We start from the raw sequence: 11,533 nt of genomic DNA, 5'->3' as shown, positions 1-11,533 counted from the left end.
GTCATTTTTTCTAATGTCCCCAAATGTGGCTTATACTCATGTTGATGTTGAGTGTGAAAACTGTAGCTAAACTGCACTAATACAAACATTTATAATGTCCACTAAGCTGTATTGCACAAACATGGATAATATTTGGTAATTCGCGTAATATTTCGTAATTGTTTTAAAACCCCAAACTGAGGGTATTGGGGCGTAAAACATTCAAGCTTTCTACACCAATCACAAGGCAGGTAGTTTTTTCTGAGCCAATGGGAACTTCAACCCCACCCATAAACGCGCATATTAAACGGTCCCAGAATGACATTGTATGTGCACTGGAGAGAACTCAGTAGTCTTTGCATCACCGCTCAAACTTTACCACCGCTATCCTCCAACTCCTTTAACCATCAACATGGTTGATACTTTCTGTGCCACCTGGAAACTGGTCGACAGTGAAAACTTCGACGAATACATGAAAGCACTTGGTAAGCATTTTTTTTAAATATATATATAACTTTGTAAGACGACTGTCTCAGGATAACCCAAATAAACATCTGAATCTTTACGTGATAATGAATAAATAATTACACTCATCTGAATTTTTCTTCTTCTAAACAGGCAAAACAATAGTCTCAAATGATTGATGATTTGACTTTACTTTGACAGGTGTTGGTTTTGCGACAAGGCAGGTTGGCAACGTTACCAAGCCAACGGTCGTCATCGCCAAGGAGGGTGATAAGGTTGTCATCAAGACCCAGAGCACCTTCAAAAACACCGAGATCTCTTTCAAACTGGGCGAGGAGTTCGATGAGAGCACCGCAGATGACAGGAACTGCAAAGTAAGTTGGAAAGGCGCTCTTTGATGTGGCGTCAAGATAACTCATTTTTCACTTTAAATGACCAATGCCCTGACTGGTACAACGATGGCAGCACGCATGACTTCAAGGGACCCCAGGGACGTTAGAAAACACGGTCAAATATTTAGGCTTCATGAACCGTAGATAGGCTGTACCTCAATATAATTAGGATTTCTCCATTGCAAGTCAGTGTCTCACGAGGGAGTGTTATGGGATATGCCTATAAGATACTGGTTAGCCTACCACAACAGGGCAACAGACAGGTGCGTCCATTGGAGCTCCAGGCTGACATTGTTCTCCATCCTTCTGTAGTCCACCGTTACCATGGATGGCGACAAGCTCGTGCACGTGCAGAAGTGGGACGGAAAAGAGACCACGTTTGTCAGGGAACTGAAGGACGGAAAGCTGGTCATGGTGAGATATTATTTCTACTATTTGCTAAATTAGTTGCAAAACGAGCTTTATCGCACTCCCTTCCGTCGGTTTGGAGGAAGTTGTGCTAGAAGGTGTGCAGTGTGAATGAAATGGCAACTAATAGGCCTATACATCTGCTCTAATTTTAGGCAACATAATCTATTCCGTGATTTTCATTGAATTCATAGATTCATAAAATGTTAGGCTACATTATGATTTGTTTGCAACACATGTGTAAGCTATTATGTTTGTTAAATTAATAATTGCTCAACACTAATACAACTGACTTTCATTCTCAGAACCTGAAGTTTGAAGACATCGTGGCGGTGCGCACCTACGAGAAGGCGTGAGCTGATGACGTCATTGGATCATAAGCCCATAGTCCTTTTTATCGGACCACATCCAAGCAGTGTTTTTTTTTCTCCTGTTTTTATTACTGTATGCATTGCTGCCCCTTGCACTTAATCCCTCCAAATGTTTTACGACATGTACTGGAAAGTACATTTCTTTCATGGTAGATCATTGTATGTCAAACGTACTTAAATAAAAGTGAGTGAGTGCTTTCTAACAATGTGTAATTGTTTTTATGACACACTTAAAAGGAAAATACATGTGACATAACGTTGACCTTGTAATAGACTCAACTTAAAATAAGGTGCAGTAGTTTTCTTGGAGGAGGCTCGTTGTAATGAGCTATCGCTCAGATATCTATAGCCTAGTGTAGAAAACTTGTTAGTATCAATACGCCAACAACTACCCATAATATAATGTTTAAAGCGGTCGCTGCAGTATTAACCGGTGCGTGCGGCTGTAGTAAACTCCGCGCTACTTGGTTTCTTGTTTGGAGCGTATCCAATTTTCCAGTAACCGCACTGTTCTCGCAACAGGAGACCTACTAGACAGAGCACGATCACGTGATCCCCGTGCTTCCTGTTTATATCATGAGAACGTTTCTAACGATATGACCAAGTAACTCTGTCCCGCTCAACATTCGTTGTAATTCTGTAATGCGACAATGGGGTTCGTGTCCTGTCTCTCCCTGTTTGGGCTGCAATTGTATATTGTTAACGCGGCTCCTGTTAAACCTTTGGAAACTGCTCACCTGAGAGGCGTAGGTAAGTCACGGATACAGCCTGGGGCTCTGAGTACGGGAAGAATACGCAATTCCTAAACAATAATGTAACAATGTTACAACCTTCAGAATATATATGTTTTTATATATATATATAATTTCTTATATAGAAACATTTTCATGTCGGTGTAGTGCTGTTTGAAGTTGTTTATAGAAATGTATCTATGGAATTCGTGTTATAAATAGTCCTAGGTTAGGGTTAGGGACTAGGAAACTACCCTTCCATACACATAACCTGACACAATTTTCATGACAACAGTATTGTTTTTAGGGGCAATAGCCATGAACGCTTAAAACCCTGTTAATTATCTTAGTAATAATACCCTGAGGAATAGCCTAATTCTATGTCTATCACTTTCTCTCTCCCTCACTTCCTTGATCCCTCTCAATCTGTCTTTTTCCATCTCTCTCTCACCCCTCCCCCTTCTCTCTCTCTCTCTCTCTCTCTCTCTCTCTCTCTCTCTCTCTCTCTCTCTCTCTCTCTCTCTCTCTCGCTCTCACACTAACTCTACACTACTACCTCTCTCCCCTATCTTATATCTTGCGTCCATGCTCTCTCCCTCTCTCTCTCTCCCTCCATCTGTTTCTCTTCCTTCCACTGCCATGGTATAGGAAAGTTCTGGCATGTCTCCGACCTGCACCTGGACCCCACCTACCACCTGACAGAGGACCCCACCAAGGTGTGCTTCTCCTCCAAGGGCGTCCCAGCCTCCGATCCCGGCTTGTTTGGAGACTTCATGTGTGACTCACCTTACCAGCTCATCCAGTCTGCCTTCACACACATCAGACAGGCTGGCCAGCAGGCACAGTTCATGATATGGACAGGGTGTGTGCTTTAACATCCAACCACATGATGACCAGAGTAGTCATTCATTTGTTTCCCTGAGTTTCATCTAGAACCTTGGTGTAGGAAGGTGGTGATTGGTTTGTGTATCAGCTGATCATGTTCAAATTGTGGGAATTACACTGTGTGATGTGAATGTCATGATCTTGGCCTATGCTTCTCAATACATGTTACATGCATGGGGATGTTTGTCCTGGCACACTATGCTAGTTTCAGATCATCATTTCAGATCATCATTGTTGTTCCTTTATTCAATTGTATAGTAGGTTTTAGTATATTATTGCAACAGCCTTACAATTTGTGGAATCGAATCTGACAGTCCCAGAATGAGGAAATGTCTGTAGAAATCTCCATGATAAGACTCTAGATAAGAATTTCAGCTGAGCGAAGATACATTTAGCAATGGAACAGCATGGTTGCACAAAAGCCATGGATCATTGGTAATGGACCCAGAGCAGTGAAATAGAACATGACATTGTGACACAAAAAGTACAGAATAAAAGTCCTAATATCTGTGTTTGTGTCTGGGGGGTGGGGTGGGGGGGGGGCTTGGGTTGCAACAGGTTTTCTAAAAACATCTATGTGGCTGGGATGAGAACACTGACATTGACATCGTTCTCATGGATGTGGCATATTCATATTATAGAAGGTGTTCCTATTGGCATAACATATTTTCGGATTCATATTACAACATGTTTTATGTCATTACAGTCTAATTCCTCCTCTCCACAGAGACATTTGTTTGCTGAAAAAGCTGCATTCAGCTGTACCTGTAATAAACATGTATTAAGTTTAATAAGCATGTAATAACAGTCCTGTCTGTCCCCAGGGACAGCCCCCCTCACGTCCCGGCAGGAGAGCTGTCTACAGACATGGTGGTCCAGGTGATCAGTAACATGACTCAAACCATCAGACACTACTTCCCTGACCTGCCTGTCTACCCCGCCCTCGGAAACCACGACTATTGGCCGCAGGTATCTCTTTCTCCCACACTATCGACTGTTCACCTGCTATTTGCCACTTTCCCCACTCGAAAAGTAAATTATTGGAACATTTTTCCTCTTACATGATTGGCCACTGATATTCTGACTGATCTCCAGCAGTTTTCAGTATGTGCTAGATTTAAATGATATATTGAGTACACTGTGTGTGATACATTTTGTACACAGTGTAAATAAACAGTGTTTGTACATTCATATTGTTTGTATTCAGCTAATGTATTGTGTCTTTTTTTTGTTGATAAGCTGTGATGTGCCCTTCTTTTCAGGATCAGTATCCCACCTCCACTAATGCTATCTACCAAGCTGCTGCCAAGCTGTGGCAGCCCTGGTTAAAGCCCTCCTCTCTGCAGACCCTCCGAGAAGGTAGAGTGACACAATACATCTGTGAGAGAGAGAACTATAGACAACCCCTGACCCTGCAGACTCTTATAGAAACTACATATGGACAACATAGAGAGTGATGGAGAGATGACACTGACAACGAGAGTGATACGGTATAGATATGTCCAACACAGAGAGTGAAATAGAAAACCCTAATCCAGCAGAGCTAGGGTGTCTGGTTTTACTCTGCAAGTCCATCTCTGAATGTTATTTCTTGGAATCAATGGTTTAATTGTTACATTCATGGCTGTTACATTGTCATATGATTCTTGCCATTGAACCCATTACACCGTAACATTTTAACAGTCTCACTGAACGTGAGTCCTTTTAATTCAATACACATCAGCTAGCCTATTAGCACAGGATTCTCAGGTCCCCTGTTGGAGATGATGGTCTGGTGGATCTTCTCCCTACAGGTGGTTTCTACTCCCAACTGGTCCAGTCTGGCCTACGTCTGGTCAGCCTGAATACTAACCTGTACTACAGCCCTAACAAGCAGACCCTCAACACCACAGACCCCTCTGGGCAGCTGCAGTGGCTGCAGGAGACCCTGGAGGGTTCTGTTCAAGCCAGGGAGAAGGTAACTCGGACAGGACACCAGATTTCCGCCTAGTAAATACCTATGTTACTGCGGTATCTGTATTTTCTATTTTTAGCTATGTATGTTTTCAAATCGTTTTGGTCTCCTCTGCTCTCAAGGTGTTTGTGATAGCTCATGTCCCCGTGGGGTACCTGCCCTGGGCTCGGGACACCACAGCCATCAGAGAGATCCACAACGAGCAGCTGGTCTCAATCTTCAGGAAGTACAGTGACATCATCGCTGGACAGTTCTATGGCCACACCCACAGAGACAGCATTATGGTCCTACAGGATGAACAAGGTTGGTTCGAAGAACAGGAAGTGAAATAGGCTTCTATGTATAGCATAATAAGCATATAGACAAACATAGGTAAAAGTTGTGATATAGGTAATATATTACAAAGCACCCACATAGTTTGTCAGTTTATTTGTGTGTATTTAGAAGGGAAAATATACAGTTAAAATAATACATTTTGGACTGGAAAATCATAGTCATTATCATCAAGCTATTTTGGATCATAGTAGACAGGCAAACAGGATAAATCTGTCATCATCACACTGACAGTAAGTAGTTCATTAGGAGGTTTGTTCCATAACATAAGTCATTCTTCATTTACTGGCCTTAAAGTCTTTATGAGGTGGTAAACCAATGCTCGCACACATGCACATATGCACACGCACACATTCTAGGCACACATACCCCCGCACACCGACACTCACAAACACACACACACTGTGACCTTCTGTGTACCCTTTGCGGTAATGATGCATAATAAGATCATGTTATTGAGCTGCCTCTGGCTAACCACTCAGACAATCAGACACTCCGTCAACATGACCTCTGGTGACCTGCTGCGTTGGGTTGTGGTGTGACTGGGAGCACGGCAGAGAGCCAGCAGCCACACACACTCACATGTGTCTAGTCTAATGAGCTGACACTGAGACATTGACCTGCCCTAAGTATTTAACAACATCCTATTTACTTGTTTGTTTTCGCCTTCTGTGTGTGTGTTTCTTGTGCGTTTGTGTGTTTGTGTGCATGTCAATGCGGGTGTGGTGTCTGTGGGTTTGTGTGTGTGTGTGTGGCAGGTAAACCGGTGAACTCCTTGTTCGTCTCTCCAGCTGTTACTCCAATCAAGAGTGTGTCAGAACCATATTCCAACAATCCTGGCTTCCGCATGTACCTCTACCAACCCCAGGACTATACTTTGCTGGTGAGCCGACAAGCCGACAAACAGCAGCTGCTCTCAAACTGTCTCTCTCTCTCTCTCTCTCTCTCTCTCTCTCTCTCTCTCTCTCTCACACACACACACACACACACACACACACACACACACACACACACACACACACACACACACACACACACACAACCTGGCTGGGAGGATTTTTAATCATACTCAACACAACAGATAGGGTTAGGGTTAACCCCTAACCAGAGATGGAACTCTCCTTGACTATCCTGAGGCAGGTTGATACTAGGTCTGATTAACTGTGCGTAGGCTTGGGCAGGTTTCTTTGTAAATATAATTACTTGAGGAAAACAGAGAGAGAAACAAAGAGAAAGAGACAAGGTGAGAGATAAAATGATGAATTGAGAGAGAATGTTTGTGTAATAATAAGGCTGAATAAATAGAAACTTCTAGACTGCTCTTATTTCTCCATCTGCTATTGAGGTCAGCATCATTCAGGTAACAGTTAGCTCCCTGTGGATAGTTGTGCTTTGCTACTCAACCATCAGACAGCAGGCTTCTCATGATTAATGGGGCTGCCATTCATTACACAGAGCTACTTCTTATCAACGTTCTTTCTCAGAGCAAGAGTCTGACATAGCTTTTCATTGATTTCTATGGTCTTTTAACTCAATTTTTCCCCCTTTCTCTTCCTTCTCTCCCCTCTCCCTCTTTCCCTACCCTCCCTGCTCTTTTTACTCTCTCTCTCTCTCTCTCTCTCTCTTCCTCTATTTCTTTCTTTCTCTCTCGCTTTCTTTCTTGTGGCCCTCCCCTCTCCTTCTCTTTCTCTCCTTCCCCTCCCCTCTATTGCCCCTCTCTCATCCTCTCTCCCTCTTTTTTTTCTCTCTTCCTGACTGAAGGATGTTTGGCAGTACTACTTGAACCTGACAGAAGCCAACCAGTCACAAAGACCTGACTGGAAGCTTGAATACAGCCTAAGAGAGGCCTTTGATCTGAAAGACCTCCAGCCAGAGAGCCTGTTCCAGCTGGCCTCCAGCTTCCAGGACCAGCCCAGTAAAACCTTTCCCAAGTACTTCATACACTTCATGGTCAGCTACAACAGCAGTATTGAGTGTGAGGATGACTGTAAGCTCACCCAGCTGTGTGCTGTGCTCTACCTGGACCAGGATTCCTACTCCAAGTGTATTAAGAAAGGGAAATCAATAAATCATCATTATGTTTCCTAAGATTTAGCCTTATCAAGGATCTTTTTAATGAGAAATTAAAGCACAGAATAAAAAAAATCTATGTTTTTTAACACCTCATCTTTGATTGAAAGTATTGAACCTAAAGGTTGCATTCACCATGAAATGTTTCTTGAATCTCTGTATAATTGTATGCTGCTTTTGAAATCCCTATATATGTTTATTATATCAATACTGTAGCAGAGGAACAATGCATTATTGAGAAAGAATAAATGTTTTATAAATGTTTTGAACACATACGAGATATGAGGGGATGATGGAGTTATTGTTCACTTTAATAAATATCAAGAGAGAATAATACACAGAGATTTGTGGTGTTTGTGTGAAATGGATGTCGAGATATTCTCTCCACCTGCCTCCATCTATTCTAGTTTCTGTCCTTTCCTCCACAAGGGAAGTTAGTAGTGTAGTCCAGACTAGACGAGCAGAGTGGCACTGGGTCATAGAGCTGTGGGAGAGGTTAGATCCTCCCCCCTGTGTGGAGGATGAAAGAGAGAGAACCCACTCTGCAGGGGGGGGGGGGTGCAGACCCCAACCCCACATGACCTCTCCTCTTCCCTCCCCTCCTCTCTCAACCTCCCTCCTCTCTTCCTCCCACTTTTTGTCTTGCTTTCTGTCTTTGCTCCCCACTTTCAATGTCCCCCCCTTTTCTCTCTGACTCATACGTTCTGTCCATTTCAGCGCACTTCTCTCCAACTCTTTTCTTCTCTTCCTCTGCCTCTTTCCCACCATACACTCCTCTTTCTCATGGCTCATTTGATCTGCTACTCCCCTTGCTTTTCACTTTTCTCTTTTCCTGTCCCAACGCTCCAACTCCCTCTCTCTCTCTCTCTCTCTCTCTCTCTCTCTCTCTCTCTCTCCACCTTTTCACCTCCTCTTCTTTCTCTCCATCTCCCCCTCCTCCCACTACCCTTGCTCTCCCTCTCCTCTTCTCCCCCCTGTTAGCATTCCTGTCCTGACTCTGCCTGGTCCCGCCTCAGTGACCAGACCCAACCGTGCAAATGGAGTTGGCACAGGTTGTCATGGCGACAAAGTGGACGCCGTCACTGGGGAAACAGCAGTAGAAGTCTGGTTGGGGCCCCTCACTAATGACCCTGTTAGATCACCTCTAACGAGCATTAATCAGTAACCTGCCAATCAGAGAGCTGGCTCCCTTGCCCCCCTCAGAGGAAGGGGAGGGGGCTGAAGGGGGGGGGGAGATGGGCGAGAGAGACAGACAGATTGGGAGAGGAGGGGAGAACGGAGGGAGGGAGAGGCATGGAGATGGCGTAATGGTGAAGAAAGGGAGGGAGAAGAGAGAGGGGGAGATCTAGTGTGAGGGAGAGACCAAAAGATTGGGAGGGGATGAGAGAAAGGGAGAGGGAGATTGACAGATAAGATGGAGATTGAGTGTGAGAGAGATACAGTCGATGGTCTGCGAGGGTCAATATTTGTAGGGTTTCCTTGGCTCTGTGAAAATAGAATGGCGAGTCACTCTCATTACCACAATTCCTCCTGGGTTGTCCTGAGGACAGCACATCACCTAGGAGATAAGGGACTAGGAGTCTCCTAGGGGGTAGAGAGTGTAGCCATTAGGTTGGCACTTGATCATGTAGGCCTGCCTCCAGTACAAGTTCATGTTAGGACGGGATGCGGGGGGGGGGGGGGGGGTGGTGGAGGGCGAGGGGCGGTGTTTAGAAGTAAACAGAAGACAGTCTGATCACTTAAGTACAGAGCATAGTCAAATACACTGTATGTTGTACCTATGATCTGGCTTTATTAAAGACCTCCCTCCCAATTCTGGGATTCATATTAAACTGATATTGATTTCAGTCCATATAGTGACAGCAAGCAGATGTGCCAAACCACTTCTGTCCCTCTTGTCATCTTAAAGAGAGACCAAAGTCAGCTCCTGTAACAGGCTGTTTGCTGCTGTTCTGTTGTTCAGAACACTGGCCATGATGTCAGACTGAGGGTGAGATCTGACTTATGATTATTCAAACCCTGGAGTCTCTCTTTTTGCACACACACACACCTCCTTTAGCCTGGAAGAGAGCTGGTCATTCCATTAGCTGGTGGGGGATCTACACTTTAATGATGCATGCTTGATACTGTCACATTCTGGTCTGCCGTTAAGGGGTTACTGGGTTCGGAGCGGGGCGGGGGAGAATGGATGGGAGGGGGTGCGTGCCAGGGTTTAGGGGATGGGGGATGTGGGGTGATGCATAGGCCAGAGGGGCGGGGGGATGTGTTGGAGGGTTAGTCACCACTCCACTCTCATTATGGATTGATAGAACAATAGAGGAGGGCAGATTAGGATGGTGTGAATTGCTGAATGTAAATGTGCCCTACATTCAGCTCTGTCTGCTGATGTACTGTAGTTAGACCAGGGCTATACACTGATTTTGGAATGAGTGAACCATAATCGTTGTTTCTTTCTTCCTTTTTTCTCTTCTCTCTCTTTCCCTCTCTCTCTCTGCAGGGGTGTCTCTCTGCTACTCCTAACTCATCTGAAGGATTACCGTCAGGATTGTGTAACTAGCCTCCCCGCGGAGCAGGAATCTCAGATATGGACATGAAGATCTTTAAGGGGACGAACACACACATCTGCACACACAAACACTCACATACACGCACAGACACACATACACGCAGACAAACACACAGACACCTATGCACACATATGCGCACCCACATGCTCAAGGAGATTACACGATGTGCAGCTGTGATGAGGGCACCATTAGTCTCCTTCCGAGGCGTTGGCCCAACATGAGGAACATTGACAAAATGAAGACTAACATCCACAGAACTGGAGTCTCACTGCTCCTTGAAGTCATTCACAGCTTTATTATCTGCCAGCTTTACTAAACAAGCAGCATCTCTTTTGTCCTCCCGCTGTTGTAATTGAAGTCTGGAGTGTCAGCAATATCTGTAGTGTTCCAGTTAGAGGCTGCAAGGAAGGTGTCTCGTGTCAGCAGTGTTCTGCTTCAAGGCAGTGAGGCTTCTGGAGTCAGCAGTGTTCTGCTTTGAGGCAGTGAGGCTTCTGGAGTCAGCAGTGTTCTGCTTTGAGGCAGTGAGGCTTCTGGAGTCAGCAGTGTTCTGCTTTGAGGCAGTGAGGCTTCTGGAGTCAGCAGTGTTCTGCTTCGAGGCAGTGAGGCTTCTGGAGTCAGCAGTGTTCTGCTTCGAGGCAGTGAGGCTTCTGGAGTCAGCAGTGTTCTGCTTCGAGGCAGTGAGGCTTCTGGAGTCAGCAGTGTTCTGTTTGAGGCAATGAGTCTGTTAGTTTGTGTGTGTGTGAGTGTTGTTGTCTTCATCCATTTAGACCCTGTCTCTTAGACACCCGAGGGGAAGCCGAGGTAAAAGAGATAATAATACGTGTAACGTGTGTGTCTGTGTGTTATGTTGAGTTTAAGCATTGAGGTGTGATGAGTTTCATACGCTGGGTCAACATTCCACAGCAGAGTTATAATGAACGTATGATGGTCTTATCGTACCGCCTAGACCCTGCCTGCATGCCTGCAGTCTTAGCTCATTGAGCTAAAGCCAACATATATTTTGCGTTGGTCTCAAGCATTATCATGGTCTTGAATCTGTTGTGTAACTGATGTCCAATCACCTGTAGGGCAACCCTGTCCTAAATCATTATTAAAGCCTTGCAGAGACCCCAGGGTTTTAGCTCTGTGAGCTAACACAATTAGCTGGCCCATCCTCTTTACCCTGCCAGTCACACTGACCTGAAGCAACCTCTCTCTGCTACCCCCTCCCCCTCCCTTCCCCAGGCGGCTAAAGTCATTGCCCTTCAGGGGGACATGCCCTTGTCCTGCTAAAACTGCTTACTGCTTTCTACTTCCACCTCCTCTTCCCCCTCCTCCCTTCCCCCCTCTGTCCACCTCCACTCTGTGAAAGTCTGAGAGTCATTTGGCCACTGTAGTG

At 45.0% G+C, this 11,533-nt stretch overlaps 2 protein-coding genes across 2 annotated transcripts; both read left to right on the top strand.

Annotated features, from left to right (window-relative positions):
- The first annotated feature begins 278 nt into the window (after positions 1 to 278).
- Positions 279 to 1,818, top strand: fabp7b (fatty acid binding protein 7, brain, b). The gene is made up of 4 exons (XM_047035732.1): positions 279 to 464; positions 646 to 818; positions 1,149 to 1,250; positions 1,550 to 1,818. The coding sequence occupies exons 1-4, from the start codon at positions 308 to 310 to the stop codon at positions 1,598 to 1,600; spliced, it is 483 nt and encodes a 160-aa protein (XP_046891688.1). The 5' UTR covers positions 279 to 307; the 3' UTR covers positions 1,601 to 1,818.
- A 337-nt stretch (positions 1,819 to 2,155) lies between these two features.
- smpdl3a (sphingomyelin phosphodiesterase acid like 3A) lies at positions 2,156 to 7,932 on the top strand. The gene is made up of 8 exons (XM_047036443.1): positions 2,156 to 2,365; positions 2,995 to 3,208; positions 4,056 to 4,200; positions 4,494 to 4,590; positions 5,025 to 5,188; positions 5,308 to 5,488; positions 6,277 to 6,401; positions 7,280 to 7,932. The coding sequence occupies exons 1-8, from the start codon at positions 2,266 to 2,268 to the stop codon at positions 7,604 to 7,606; spliced, it is 1,353 nt and encodes a 450-aa protein (XP_046892399.1). The 5' UTR covers positions 2,156 to 2,265; the 3' UTR covers positions 7,607 to 7,932.
- Positions 7,933 to 11,533: the final 3,601 nt, after the last annotated feature.

This window comes from Hypomesus transpacificus, chromosome 15 (assembly GCF_021917145.1).
Source record: "Hypomesus transpacificus isolate Combined female chromosome 15, fHypTra1, whole genome shotgun sequence".
NCBI lineage: Eukaryota > Metazoa > Chordata > Actinopteri > Osmeriformes > Osmeridae > Hypomesus > Hypomesus transpacificus.
This window is presented reverse-complemented; position numbering and strand designations above follow the sequence as displayed.

What these genes read in the sequence shown, in the direction of transcription:
- fabp7b (XM_047035732.1), top strand. Translation starts at nt 308, where the DNA reads ATGTGCACTGGAGAGAACTCAGTAGTCTTTGCATCACCGCTCAAACTT. An exon ending in CGAATACATGAAAGCACTTG is followed by an intron (nt 465 to 645) that starts GTAAGCATTTTT and finishes TTACTTTGACAG; the next exon opens with GTGTTGGTTTTGCGACAAGG. An exon ending in AGGACGGAAAGCTGGTCATG is followed by an intron (nt 1,251 to 1,549) that starts GTGAGATATTAT and finishes TTTCATTCTCAG; the next exon opens with AACCTGAAGTTTGAAGACAT.
- smpdl3a (XM_047036443.1), top strand. Translation starts at nt 2,266, where the DNA reads ATGGGGTTCGTGTCCTGTCTCTCCCTGTTTGGGCTGCAATTGTATATT. An exon ending in ACCACGACTATTGGCCGCAG is followed by an intron (nt 4,201 to 4,493) that starts GTATCTCTTTCT and finishes CCTTCTTTTCAG; the next exon opens with GATCAGTATCCCACCTCCAC. An exon ending in TCTGCAGACCCTCCGAGAAG is followed by an intron (nt 4,591 to 5,024) that starts GTAGAGTGACAC and finishes TTCTCCCTACAG; the next exon opens with GTGGTTTCTACTCCCAACTG.